This window comes from Perca flavescens, chromosome 15, assembly GCF_004354835.1.
Source record: "Perca flavescens isolate YP-PL-M2 chromosome 15, PFLA_1.0, whole genome shotgun sequence".
Taxonomy (NCBI): Eukaryota; Metazoa; Chordata; class Actinopteri; order Perciformes; family Percidae; genus Perca; species Perca flavescens.
Genome location: NC_041345.1, coordinates 7,071,306 through 7,085,394, shown reverse-complemented (window position 1 = coordinate 7,085,394; position 14,089 = coordinate 7,071,306). Strand labels below are relative to the sequence as shown.

The 14,089-nt window shown below is 40.3% G+C and overlaps 1 protein-coding gene across 1 annotated transcript in view; it reads left to right on the top strand.

Moving 5' to 3' along the window:
- Window positions 1–14,089, top strand: part of grin2aa (glutamate receptor, ionotropic, N-methyl D-aspartate 2A, a) — a 143,161-nt gene that overhangs the window by 122,430 nt on the left and 6,642 nt on the right. The window contains exons 10-13 of the mRNA XM_028599134.1: window positions 3,638–3,798; window positions 8,357–8,446; window positions 10,122–10,219; window positions 13,640–13,878. Of these exons, the coding sequence (XP_028454935.1) occupies window positions 3,638–3,798; window positions 8,357–8,446; window positions 10,122–10,219; window positions 13,640–13,878 (588 nt within the window). The remainder of the gene's footprint in view (window positions 1–3,637; window positions 3,799–8,356; window positions 8,447–10,121; window positions 10,220–13,639; window positions 13,879–14,089) is intronic.

The following is a 14,089-nucleotide window of genomic DNA, read 5'->3' as shown; positions in this document are numbered from 1 at the left end:
TTGAAAAAAAACATTGTTGCCCACCACTTGGACCAATATCAGGACTGATTTTAAAAGGGCCACTCTTAAACTGCTTTCAGAATCGCAGAGCAGCTTCAACGTTTGAGAAGAAAAGTCTAACTTAAGCTACAGAAAGTTGTGGTAAAACATTTCCAGGCTGATTGACAAGTCAACACTTTGCAGTGACACCACAACAGTACTGTTTAGCCACAGAAGAATAAAAACTAAACACACAAGGACCTTGAGAACTGCTGCTTTAAGAGAGATACAGCGCACATGTAGAAAAACACAGTGGCATGTGACGGAGATGGACAGGCAAACAGGAGCATTGAAATCTAGAGTCGAGAGACCACGATAGACACACACACACACACACACACACACACACACACACACACACACACACACACACACACACACACACACACACACACACTTGCAGACATAACATAGACACACATACAAAAAAGGCAGTTCTTTGCTTATATAACAGCGGAACTTCTATAATAAAAAATAGAGGGTAACAGCAGAGGAGCAGAACGAAGAACGAAGAGGAGCAATGAAAGACAGAGGAGAGGAGAGGTGAATACACAGTCTGGGCGAGCTGATGTAATATACACAGCATTAGGGTCCCATGTAGGGTCACTTTACCACCACATGGGATTGTGAGAGAAAAAACATGTATTAAAATGATATACTATAATGGATCTTTGTATTTTATACATCCAAACATCCCCCTAAAAGTACAAAAAAAATCACGTAAAAAAACAGGATTGGGAGCTGATTTCAATCACCTGTTAACAAAATCTCAATATCTAGAGGGCATTGCTGTCAGTCATGGCCCTGTAGCAGGGCATTGCGTACTATTACCTCCACTGTCTGAAACACAGATCCCCTGCTCTTTCATTTTCTCATCAAGCTTTCATTAGCAGCAGCTGGTGCAATTCTCAAAAGCCCTTTTTTTTATTACAGCATATGTTTTAATATGTTATAATATGAAAATCAAGTGTGTTTGAAAGAAATAATGATGGCTGCATTCCACTGAGGCCCTGGTATTGTTCTTGCTGGCTCACTGGAATAGCTGACAGGGACACTTAATGGAACTAAGCCATCGTTAACGTTATCAATTTCACCCGTGCTTTTCCGGCTATGACAAGTCAATATGTCTGCTCTGAAAAAAAGGTATATTATCCAGCAAGAGAAGAGCTCTGTCCCAATATAAATTTCCCTAGTTCCCCGTGTCCTCTTCTGACCGGAAAGCTTCTGCTCCACCTTAAAAAAGCCACAAAGGGGAGAAGGATGAGGAAAGAGAAAGAGGACTGCGTGAGGAGAGAGCGTTTCCTCAGGGCTATCGCTTGGGATACTGACACACACACACACACACACACACACACACACACACACACACACACACACACACACACACACACACACTGCGTGACGTCACCACTAGTGCATGCACAGCAGACTTATGAAAACGCCCTCACCCTGACCTGATTATACAATAGAGATGAACATGTGTGCAGACAGATACAGTATGCGTAAATATTTACATATATATAATGCAGATACATTTATGATATAACTAGTTCACATAAACAATTCAACAATTGGACATACATGTTTAGATGTTGAATAGAACACCAGTGCTTATAATATGCAAATAAAATATGTCATGCTCCGCCTATAGGTTGAGTCACTATGTGTTTTATGAATACTGTATGTGAAAGTAAAGCAAAACAGACATGTAGGAATGCCATGGAATATTATTTTACAGAACTCTTTTAATAATATGTAGTAAAACCACCGTACACAGTACCACAGTACTACGACACACAAACAAACTCAAACTGTGTGGAGTGGAGCTCATAATACACACTTTTAATTGATAGGGTTTGTCTGTTTCTGGCACTGAGGGCAGCTTGTTACTGCACTGCTTGAGGGTAGGTTGTTACCGGAGCGACAAGCACACTATTACAAAACCCTTGACCTGTACACGGACTAGAGTTAAAAAAAAAAAAAAAAAGGGAAAATGAATTCTGTTAGAGATGGGGAGAAAAGAGAGAGAGGAAAAAAGTGGCCTCTCAAGTAGAGATCTAGTAAAGGAAACATTCATGTTGTACATTGTCAACTGAAATGAATAAGACAAATATATTTTAGTTACTGCTTTTTTACACTGAAATCTCAAGAATTAAGCATTTGGATTCCCAGTATTTACCTGGGGCAATATAGAGAAACTGCATACCCCAGTCCCTCCAGAAAAACGCGATTATGCGATCGCATAATTCAATGCATAATCAGCCAAAGTCTGCATATTTATTCGGGGGCCGCATTTTTTTAAATATGCCGCACTTTTCCTTTAAATTGCCGATTTCCGCATCATTTCCGGGGCTTGCATGATTTCATAATCCCTACATTTTCGTTGCAAAGAAGTCACGTATATATCTTAGCAGAAAGTTGAAAAATGTTGCGTTTACTTCACACAAGAGCAACCATTTTCCGATGTTGCCATGGGAACGTTATGAAGTGACGTTATGAAGTGACGTTATGAAGTGACGTTATGAAGTGACGTTATGAAGTGACGTTATGAAGTGACGTGAACATCATCGAAAAGCAGGGTGTTGGGGAAATCACTTTTTTTCTCTTTTTCATCAAACCGCAGTTTTTGCAAGTTCCCGCAATTTCATCACATAAAATTGCACAAATATCCAGCATATTCCATCGCATTTTTTAAGAAAACATGCCGCATAATCAAGGATTTTTGCATTTTTCTGGAAGGACTGATACCCTAGCTCCGTCTGTGAAGTTTGATCAAATATATTAGAAAGTTCAACGGCATCAGTTGTGTTTACAGGACTCATCAGACAAACTACAGGCACTGTAGTTTAGGTGGTCATAGATGTAAAGATGCAAATAAGCAGGTGATGTTGTGCACTGTTATGCAGCATCTGATCACTCACATACAGGGGCACATATATCACCACACTTGTTTCGAAATTAGAACTGTTGAATGGTGATTTTCTTTAAATAAAGTACAACTCTGTGCTGTAAAAATGCAGCAACATCAGTGTAGCTGCTGCCTTTCAAATCTGTGTTTATATCACTTTATATATATATCAATATTGTACACAATATACTGTATGCATCAGCATCATTGTGACATAGTGTGTTTGATTCAAATCCAATTTGTGGCCACTTCATAGCTTGTAAGTAAACCTCTGCACATTTTAAAACTAGTTTATAGTTTATAGTACTGTTTATTTACGGCAATACATTGGTTTGGGTCACAGGGTGGACATTCATACTATAAGTGGAATTTCAACTTCTCAGACTAAGCCCTTTTCCCCCCAAAATGGGGTCCTTTTCAAATCAAGTTAATGAAACTAATCAAGAGTTTAAACAATCACAGGAAAGTCCATCGCTTCACTGTGACTGATATATTTTCTATAGGGTATCAATTTGTATGACCTATACATACAATATACTGCTTGTACACCCCCCCCCCCCCCAACATATACACAGCTAGACACACACACTTACACCGTATTCACACACTGATTCTCTCTATGTTTATCTTTTATTTACCCCTCTGTTTTTCCTCCCTCCTTATTTCCTCTCCGTCTTTCCTCCACCACAGTTTCAGAACCCGTACGCATACTCGCCTCCGTTCCGTTTCGGGACGGTTCCAAACGGATCCACAGAGAGGAACATCAGGAAGAACTACCCCGCTATGCACCAGTACATGGTAAAATATCATCAAACCGGAGTCGTGGACGCACTTGTCAGCCTCAAAACGGGGTAAGGGAACACTGTGTATGCATGATTGTGAGTAAGGGCATTCCTTTACTAATCCGCGATCAAATACTATTTTCACTTTCTGCGAAATATTCACTTAACCTAAAAAAAACAATACTCTAGTGTGTGTGTGTGCGTGTGTGTGTGTGCGTGTGCACCTAAACATCGATGTGTGAGTACTTACATGTCTGTGATTGTGCTTGCTTTCACATGTGTGTGGGTGTGTGTGTGTGCGTGTGTTTGTGTCTGTGTCTGTCTGTGACAGCTCCTCTGAGACTGGGGATGAATGGGCTTTCTCATTGGGAACAGCAGGAGTTATTTTTAGTACTGGTCTCTACAATGGGACTGGTGGGGGTGTGCTATGGAAGTATATTGATGACAAAAAAAATTTGAGAGAGCACTAAACAAATTCAAGCGCTACTCAGTCTGCAAGTCAAGCTTTGAGAGCGCACAGGGACAGATTTTTAAGAGCATAATTAGATTTGTGCACCACGGAGCACAGAAACGTGAGCAAACACAGAAACAGATCATTTGAACGTGTGAATAACTAGAGTAAACTCACTTCACTGGACTAAAATCACTTCAATTTGTTGGCAAATGATCTAGCTTTAAAACATAAAATATGTCAATCACATGTTGTCCCTTTAAGTGGTTTCCAATCGGCCCTTCTTTTCAGTGTGTGTCCTGTTGCAGCTCAGAAGCTGCTAAAACAGCTGGAAAGAAATGAGACTGTGCATGATTGGGATTGCACTCTCAAATCTAATTCTACTGTTACAAATCTGTGCCTGTGCTCTCTCAAATGTTGACTTGCAGACTGAGTAGCGCAAACAATTTGTTTTGTGCTCTTAGATCTTTTGTCGTCAATATATTTCCATATTGCGTGTGTATAAGAGAGGGAGTGGGGCTTATCACAAAGCTAACCAAGGACGGATTATAAGAGTGGAGACATTGGGCTTGGATGGATAGAAAAGTGAAGGTAAAAGCTGTGAAAAGGAAAGGTAGGAGCAAAGGCAGAGGGGTGACTCTCATCACACCATCATGGGAATAATAGGGATAGGGGGTGGGACAGGAGGCCAAGGTTGATTGGAGGAAATTAAGGTGTGGAGGGGCAGGAGGAAAGGGCCAAGTGACTAGAGAAGAAGAAAGCAGTAATGTAATAAAAAATGGAGGGCAACGGAAAAGGACAAAAGGGGAAATTGAGGGTAAGAATAAAGAGGGAAATGGGAAGAGAGACCGATGAGGGGGACAGGAAAGGAGGAGGGGAAAGGACATTAAGGAATGGAGAGATGGCAGGGAGAAAGAGAAAGAAATGGTGGAAAGGAACTGGTAAAGGACAAAAGGTTGATAAGGAGATATGACAAGAAGTTATTTGTGATTGGTTAATGGCTATCGGGTAGCATCCAATTAGAGTTCTCAGCTCGAAGGATGGGCTGCTTCACAAGGAAAGAGAGCGGGGGGGGGGGGCACATGCAACAAATATGATGGATGTTATTCTTGATCCATGAATTCCATGCAGATATGTCTTTCAGCTCATTCTCTCTCATCCATAAGTCATAAGTAAACTGGATGAAAACACGTAAAGACTGCTCCGTTTATAATACCCTTGCCTGTGTTGTTGTATTAACATACAGCACAGAGGTAAACACACACACACACACACACACACACACACACACACACACACACATTAGGGGTGGCAGTAGCTCAGTCCGTAGGGGAGTTGGGTTGGGAACCAGTTCCAGTCCCTGTACGTACCAAAAGTCGGGAGTGTGGACTGGTAGCCGGAGAGGTGCCAGTTCACCTCCTTGAGCAAGACACCGAACCAACAACTGCTTGGGGCACCTGTCCATTGTCAGCCGCAGCCCCCTCACTCTGACATCTCTCCTTTTGTGCATGTATAGGTCCTGAGCATGTGTGCATCTGTGTATTCCAGGCCTGTGTGTCATGTATGCTCTAAAAACTGAGTGAATTTTTTTTTTTGATTTCCCTGGCAGGATTAATGAAGTTAATATAAAATTCAAATTATACACACACACACAAATATGCATACTTCGGTAAACTAATACGACATTCAAACAAGCACAAGCAAAATGCTTAATAAAAAGAATGAAAAGACACACGCTCATCTGTATCCGTACAGACAGCGCTAGGTGCAGGTGTGTGCAGCCAGTAATACCCTCATTGATAATTCTATTCTGTGGTATTAGCAGATGAGCAACACTGCGGCGTTCTTCTGTTTAAGGCTCGATGGCTGGATTAGCTCTGATCACACATAATGCTGACAGGCTTTACACGCAAAATCTTTTTCAGCCACAAGAACCAAAACTATGCACCAGGGAGTTGAATTGATTTGATTACATTTTGGGTCTCTTACTGTTGCATTTATATTTGTTTGTCTGTAGAAATGTAGCTTCATTCATTTTCAGTGGGACCACTGTGTCGGCACAGCGGGGATCCCAATACAAAGGGCACTGGCAGAAAAGTGCAGGGTTGTTTGGCAAAAAAAGCTTCACACTCCATTGACAAGTTTACTAGGGCTGGGCGATATGGAGAAAATCAAATATCACGATATTTTGGACCAAAAACCTCGATATTGATACCGCAACGATATTTTAGTGTTGACTATTGGTGCTTTCACAAAATATTTACACAATGAGATTTTTTATAAATAATCATCAGTAATGGAGTTCTAATAACTTAGTGGGTAAAGGCAAATAATAGAACAGTTACAACAGTCTGGTTAAGTTGAGAAAATGACATCACTTTACTGTAATGCAGCCTTTAAAACCAGGAGAAGAGAACACTTATGCCATCTTACGATATAACGATATCCAAAATCTAAGACGATATCTAGTCTCATATCACGATATCGATATGACATCGATATATTGCCCAGCTCTACAAGTCACATACATGCAAAAGCACACGGCAGGTAGAATATCATGATGTAGGATGATCTTGATTCTAACATGCAAATACAGATACAGAGGAGCAAAGGAGTTATTACTATTGTGGTAACTTTCCAGTATTTCCAGAGATTCAACGTGAAGATTCATGGCTTCTCCTGAGCCTTCAACCTGAACTGTTTGTATTTCATTTTATCTCTGGTAGCCACACGATTGCGGCCCCCTTGAGCTTTTATGATGTACTGCTGTTGTCAATCTGAAGACAGCCTTGCATGTTTTGAAACGTGGGGTGTTTAGGGTTTGAAATTGTGATTCCACTTTCAACTCAACACAAAGTTTACGTGTGTGCAAAGAGGTATACCAAGAAAACATCTGATAATTTGTGAAGTCATTTTTAATTAGGCTTTCTAATGTAGCTCAGTTAAAATGTTTTCTTTGGGGTCCAGATGCTATTTGTACAGCAGCTCAAGTGACAGCCTATGTACTCCGCTGCAGAGTTTCCCCGTAGTGGTGTAAAATGCGATTCAGAGTCACACTAAATGGTAATTTAGTTCAAAATGTTTGAAGGTATAGAGAGAAAGTGGCGAGAAAATCTCTGCTGGTACATTTTATTTCCCCCAAAATGAAGGTGTGACATATTGTGATGGCTGAATCCCTCTCCAAGCCATTAGAGCCACAATATGTCTGGCTGGCGTCTACAAACATGCACTCACACATCCATGCTTACCAGTGTGCAGCCATTCTGAAGTGTACACACACACACCTACACACACACAGTTTCCTACATGTTTGAACACACAGCCTGCGTGAGGAGCCAGTGCTGCTGGGTTAAGCTAATTACACAGCTGAACTATCGTCTGTGAGCATCCGTTAGAGGGCTGGATCTGACATTCAGGAAATGCCAGCCAGTCACTGCACTATTAGCAGGGCTCTCTGTGTGTGTGTGTGTGTGTGTGTGTGTGTATGTGTGTGTGTGTGTGTGTGTGTGTGTGTGTGTGGGTATGAGCCGGCACCGAGAGAGTGAGAGAGCAGCAGTTAGTAATGGCATCAGTTACATTGAAAATGTCAGTCTGAGTTTGGCATCTTTTTGTTTGTACATTTCACTTTCACGCAACCTGCTTATTTATGTGTGTGTTTGTCTGTATGGACATATATATATATATATATATATATATATATATATATATATATATATATATATATATATATATATATATATATATATATATATATATATAGAGAGAGAGAGAGAGAGAGAGAGAGAGAGAGAGAGAGAGAGAGAGAGAGAGAGTGTAAATGTTTGTGTCTGTCTAAAGTTTGTTTAGGTCGCCCATTTGCCTCCAAGGTCCTATCATCAGTGAAGCATGCTGTATTGAACCGTAGCCACTCCCCACCGTGCCCTCTATGTGTTTGGTTACGCTTGGATAGCAGTCCTACTGGAGATGATTTAACACTTTAGAATCGACCAGCAAACAACACATTCTGAAAAATAAGCCCCTCTTCTGCTTGCGGTCCCCTTCTGTGCACTTCTTACACACTCTCTTTAAAAAACAACAAAAAAAAACCAATTCAAACCCCTCATGCATCTTCATCCCCTTCCCTCTGTCTGTTTTCTTCTGTCTCTTTCCTCTGTTCTTTTTTCTCCTCTTTTGCAGGAAACTGGATGCCTTCATCTATGATGCTGCAGTGTTGAACTACATGGCCGGCAGAGATGAGGGATGTAAGCTGGTGACCATTGGCAGCGGGTAACCACAGCTTTAATTCTAAAGACGCTTTAAGTGTGGATTGTCTTCACTTCATGGTCTGATCCTGCCATTCTTTGGTCCAAACCATTGTGGAAAGTTGTGGAAAGGGTTTGTTTGTGGTTGCAATGCACAGATACATGTATATAAAAGCCACAGTGATTCTGAAATTGATTATTTTTTCACACATATAAAGTAAAAGTTCGACATTTTGGCAAATATATGGTTAATCGCTTTCTTGCTGAGAGTTAGATGAGAAGATTGACCACCCTCGTTTTTATACAGTAAGTATGAAGCTACCACCAGCAGCCGGCTAACTTAGCTTAGCACAAAGACTGGAAAAAAAGGGGGAAACAGCTAGCCTGCCTCTGTCCAAAGGTAACAAAATGTGTTTACCAGCTCATCTAAAGGGCACTAATTCATCCGTTGTATCTCGCTTCTTTAATCCACTTTGGGTTTACGTGTAGTGTAATGTGCCATACAAATAAAATTGACATTGACATTAATCTGTAGAAAATAGCAAGAGAAAATACAGCAAAACAGCATTTTACGGAGAGTGCAGTTTGACCGCCATTCAAATTCATTGAACATGTTAAATACTGAATTCATATTAGCATATTCAATGACCACAATCAATTTAATTTTTCTGAAATTTTCAGAAAGAATAGGCAGCATACACACAACACTTTCATTATATATATATATATATATATATATATATATATGATGTTTATAATGATTATAATTATTAGATTATTCAATGGGCAGGTACATATACGTTTTAAGGTTTAAAACTCACTCACCTGCCCATATGTACATTGTACGTATTATTGGTCATTGTCCATGCTTCCTCTTCTCTACACTGGCAGCAAAGAGATCCAATTTTAAATCAGCTGAACACTAAAATTGTTTTAAGAAGGGACCTCTTCAAGGCCAGTATGGAGCGGAGGGATGATTAAAGCGGCCAACCATGTTTCGATGTATATATGGGGCAGTATTGTTATACGATAGACCTGAGGGCAGACACTAAGACTGCTTTTCTTTGGGCCCAACCAAAACATTTAATTTTAGTCATTTTGATTGCCTATGTGTGACCTAAATTTCCAAGTTTTTTTTTAATCCAAGTGACACCATAGAGCAGAGATATTCAAAAGGCGGGTTTGTTTTTTTCTAAATTTAAAATGTCCCAACATGAATTCAACATATTATTAGCAAATATAAATCAGCCTATTTGTTAAAAAAAAAACATTGATCATAGGCTTACTGGCCTACAGGTAAGGTAGTCACTAAGGCCATCCACAGATACAGTTAATGCCAAGGATTCACCGTGCCACATGCATGTTTAATATTAAAACATTATTCATAAAATCATGCCAACAAATATTATTTTAATAGCTTAGTATTCCAAGCACTAAAAAGGTATGTATAATGGCTTTAGGCTGACATGTTATTGTAAGCCCAGTTTAATGAAACTTCATTTTCTACAATATATGCAGTAGGGGGTCCCTGCTCCGTCTCTCTTTCAGTTAAGGGGTCCGTGGCTTAAAAGAACGTTGAAGACCACCGCTTTAGAAGAATAAAGGTGATGTTTGTTTAAAGGTTAAAGTATGTTTTTTGTGTGTTTGTTTGTGTGTGTGTGTGTGTGTGTTTGTGTGCGTTTGGATATGCTTGTGTTCAGGTACATCTTTGCTACCACCGGTTACGGCATTGCTCTACAGAAAGGCTCCTATTGGAAACGACAGGTGGATCTGGCTATCCTGGCCATCATCGGAGACGGTGAGAAGCACACACGCACAGCGTTCTCATACAAAAATTCAAAGTGCATGACGCTATCCACGAAGGCAAAAGGTTACATTGTTCCTTGCCACCATTGTGATTCATGCACACGTACACACGCGCACACACACACACACACACACATGCTCATCTCTACTGCCTTGTCTGCTGACAGCACAAAGGAAAAGCAGTGAAGTATAAATAGTCCTTTGATGTTATTCTGGACACAAAAGGCTGCTCTAAACAGAGGGCAGAGTGTGTTAGTTATTCTAATATATTCCTCTCTGCAGCACCAGATCTGCTTGTGTGTGTGTGTGTGTGTGTGTGTGTGTGTGTGTGTGTAAGCATTACTCTATCAGAATCACCACATTCCTTTATTACAGTAGCTTCAGAAGTTCTTACATAAACAATTTCCAACTGCATAACAGAGAGAAAGCGAGGCAGCTCAAGCTTTTAGTGATAGATTCATTTACATTTTACATCGGAAGCATTTTGCTGATGCGAGTGTTCACAGCCACTCACATTAAGTGCACTGAAGTTGATTAAATGAACATTGGTGTCACAATAATCCTCCCTAACCAAATCTTATCAGGGCTGCAGAGCATACAGGCCACACTAATTTTTTGAAAAACATCTGGTTCAGTGTTTTTGTTTTGCTTAGCTTCCTTCCCCCTGTTAATAATCCCATTCAATCTTTTTACACTTTTTTCTTTTAGCGGAGTCATTCGATATACAACTTACTAATGATGTTTAAAATCTGCATTCTCTATGCACCATACTAATGACTTCAGCGTTGTAAGGAAAATAAGATAAAAGTCATAAGGGAAAAAGGAAAGGTGAGAAGAAAATAGAGAGGTAGCAAATGGGGAAAAGAGATACAAAAACTGCAAAGAAAGTGTGTCACAGAGGAAAAGAGAAAAGACACAGATTGATGGAGAAATTATGAGAGAGACAGAAAAACTAGACAGTGTGCGACGCGTGTGTGATGGCCAGTGAGAGGTCGAAGAGTGGACGGGGGAAGGGAGTACGGTACGAGAGGAAGATGAGGAAAGACGTGTGTGTCAGGTAGATAGAGAGAGAGAAATTTGGGGAGTGAGAAGAGGGCAAGTCCTTGATAGATGACAGTGACTCTGTGTCTCAGCAGATGCTACTTGATCAGATAGACACAACTTGGGTGGAGAGCATATGGCTTTTCATGGACATAGAGACGATGTGTTCAGGGAAGAGTGGAAGAAGGTGAAAGACGGACAGATGGACAGACAGACAGACAGACAGACAGACAGACAGACAGACAGAGACAACAACAACAACATGGTCTGGCGCAGATATGGCTAAGCAAACTGCACGTCTCACCTTTTTGTTGAGGGTTAAAAAATCTTTACATTTTCGTATGATATACTGTAATGGGAATACTGTTGTTTTATGCAGTACCTGTTTGGCAATATGGAAATGTAACTAATTTGTGCTCTCACTACTTGTTCAATCCCAGTTTCAGACAATCCTGATCAAATGTACCTGTCTTGGAGCAGCAGCAATAGTCCAAATTCATACATTTTGAAAGTGTAGCAAGATTGTAATCTGTCAGACCAGTCTGGGTCTGGAACTATTTGTGCACAGCTCGACCATTTATGAGGTTACTTCAGTGTGCAGATAAGCACTCTGAAGAAACTTACATTAAGCGAATGTCCTGAACTGGAATGGATTTCGTGTTTGTGGTTCGTAACAATGTAATGGAGAACACAGGAAAGCAAAAAGTTGTGTTACTGCTCTCACACATCTTATAACAAATGTTTTTTTTTCCCCCAGCTTAAACATTTTTAAAAGCCCTGGAAGTGTGGATGAAACTTGTAGAGACGTGTGTTCCTGTGTTCCAACTGACTGGTCACCAGACTATTGCTTGAGCCGTCTGACTGGTGAAAAGAGAACAAAATTTGAATTTCAGCAATACATTGCCCCCAGAGTCAGAGCACCAGTGCAGACAGTCGCAGCTCCCCAAAGCTTTTCCCTTTGAATGCACACGATTTAAAAAAAAAAAAAAAAAAAGAGCCCTGAAAAGAAGTGACCTGTTGATACCTAAAGATCTCATTTCTCTTCATTCTCTTTTGCTGCCAATTCCAAGCATGTCATAATGTCATATTAAAACAGATATACTGTGGCTACATCTATTTGTGTATTTGTGAATCTAACAGGAGACAAATTCTTCTCAATTGTCCGAAAGGTTTAATGATGTTTTAGAGAGTCTGCACCCTGAAGACATCGAGCTGAACACCACCATGATATTTGTCTTTCCCCACTAGCAGCCTTAGTTATCCAGCCCTGAATGACACAGATTGGATTAGCCACGCGCCAAATGTCACAGAGGAAGCCGGAGAGGGAGGGTGGGCTGAGGGGAGGAATCACAGAGTGAGGGATGAGAAAAGATAAGGTCTTTGTTGCTTTCTACCTTTCTTTCATTAACACTAAAGAAACAATATTGTTGCCCTATCAGGCAACATGGAGGGGCTGGTGAGGCCCAAAGAAATGTATTTTGAACAACAATTCCCGAAAAACCAAACAGTTAAAGAAATTCAACCTTTATTGACACAGATATTTTTAAACTAAATTCACCCAAACGCAGATATTGTTTGCCACAATCAAGTATCTCTATTAATGCTTTAATCCCTATTCACTTTTACTAAAAATACAAAACTTCAGAAATACAATTTATATCGTATGATACTTTACATCTGCTTTTAAAATAATACAAATGAAGACTCTCTTTGCAGATGATATCACCAATTATCATCAATTTATAGTAAATAACATCATGTAATGATAAATAAAAAATTTTAAATTTTCAAAGATTCAACAGCAGCTTTTATAGGATGGTTTTATATACATGCACGGTGACTTCAGTAGTAATTCTAAATGTAATTCCACGTCTTATATGATGTAGTTCAGGGTATTAACATATGTCTACCCTTAAAGCTATAGTGCGTAGTTTCTGTCTCCCCCGTGAGGAATTCTTAGTAATGACGACAAAACTGCGGCACATCCACATGATACATACCTTTCGTGATCGTGCACCACCCCCCACCCCTCCTCCACGCAGTTACTAGTAGCCAAGGGGGACACGGAGGATTCAAAAAACATGATGGACTCTTCAGAAGAGGTAATTATCTTCTGATTTTCTGCACGCGAAAGTTGCCGGACAACATAATTTTCTGAACATAGCCATACTGAGAAATACAGAAAGAGTTGTGTGGAGCTGAGAGTAGCTTTGTATCAACTCATTTAGGAATGGCTTGAATGAAACGGAGGTTCTTTAATATGAAAACGCTACGCACTAAAGCTTTAAAATTCATCTGTTGAGGCGTTTTCAAACCCCATTGAGCCGTTCGGTAAAGGATTTGAGCCTCTCTCTGCTCTTTTGCTTTTCAGGTGAAATGGAGGAACTAGAAGCCCAGTGGCTGACAGGAATTTGCCACAACGAGAAGAATGAGGTGATGTCCAGTCAGCTTGATGTGGACAACATGGCTGGGGTCTTCTACATGCTGGCCACGGCCATGGGGCTCTCCCTCATCACCTTTGTGTCTGAGCATCTCTTCTATTGGAGGCTTAGATATTGCTTCACTGGGGTTTGTACCGGCACACCAGGTCTTCTCTTCTCCATCAGTCGGGTAAGGACCAGTTTTTTACATTGGAGGTGTCTGTTTGCATGTGCTTGCGTGTTCTACAAGCATTGTTTAGCCTTTGTTTAGGTTTGGGAGAACAAAAACCTACTACAGCTTTACACAGAATTCAAATTTTAATTAAATCAAGACATATTTTTGGTCCTAAATTTGGCCCAAGAGTCAACTCACAAAATAACATTGAGGGTGTGCATATGTG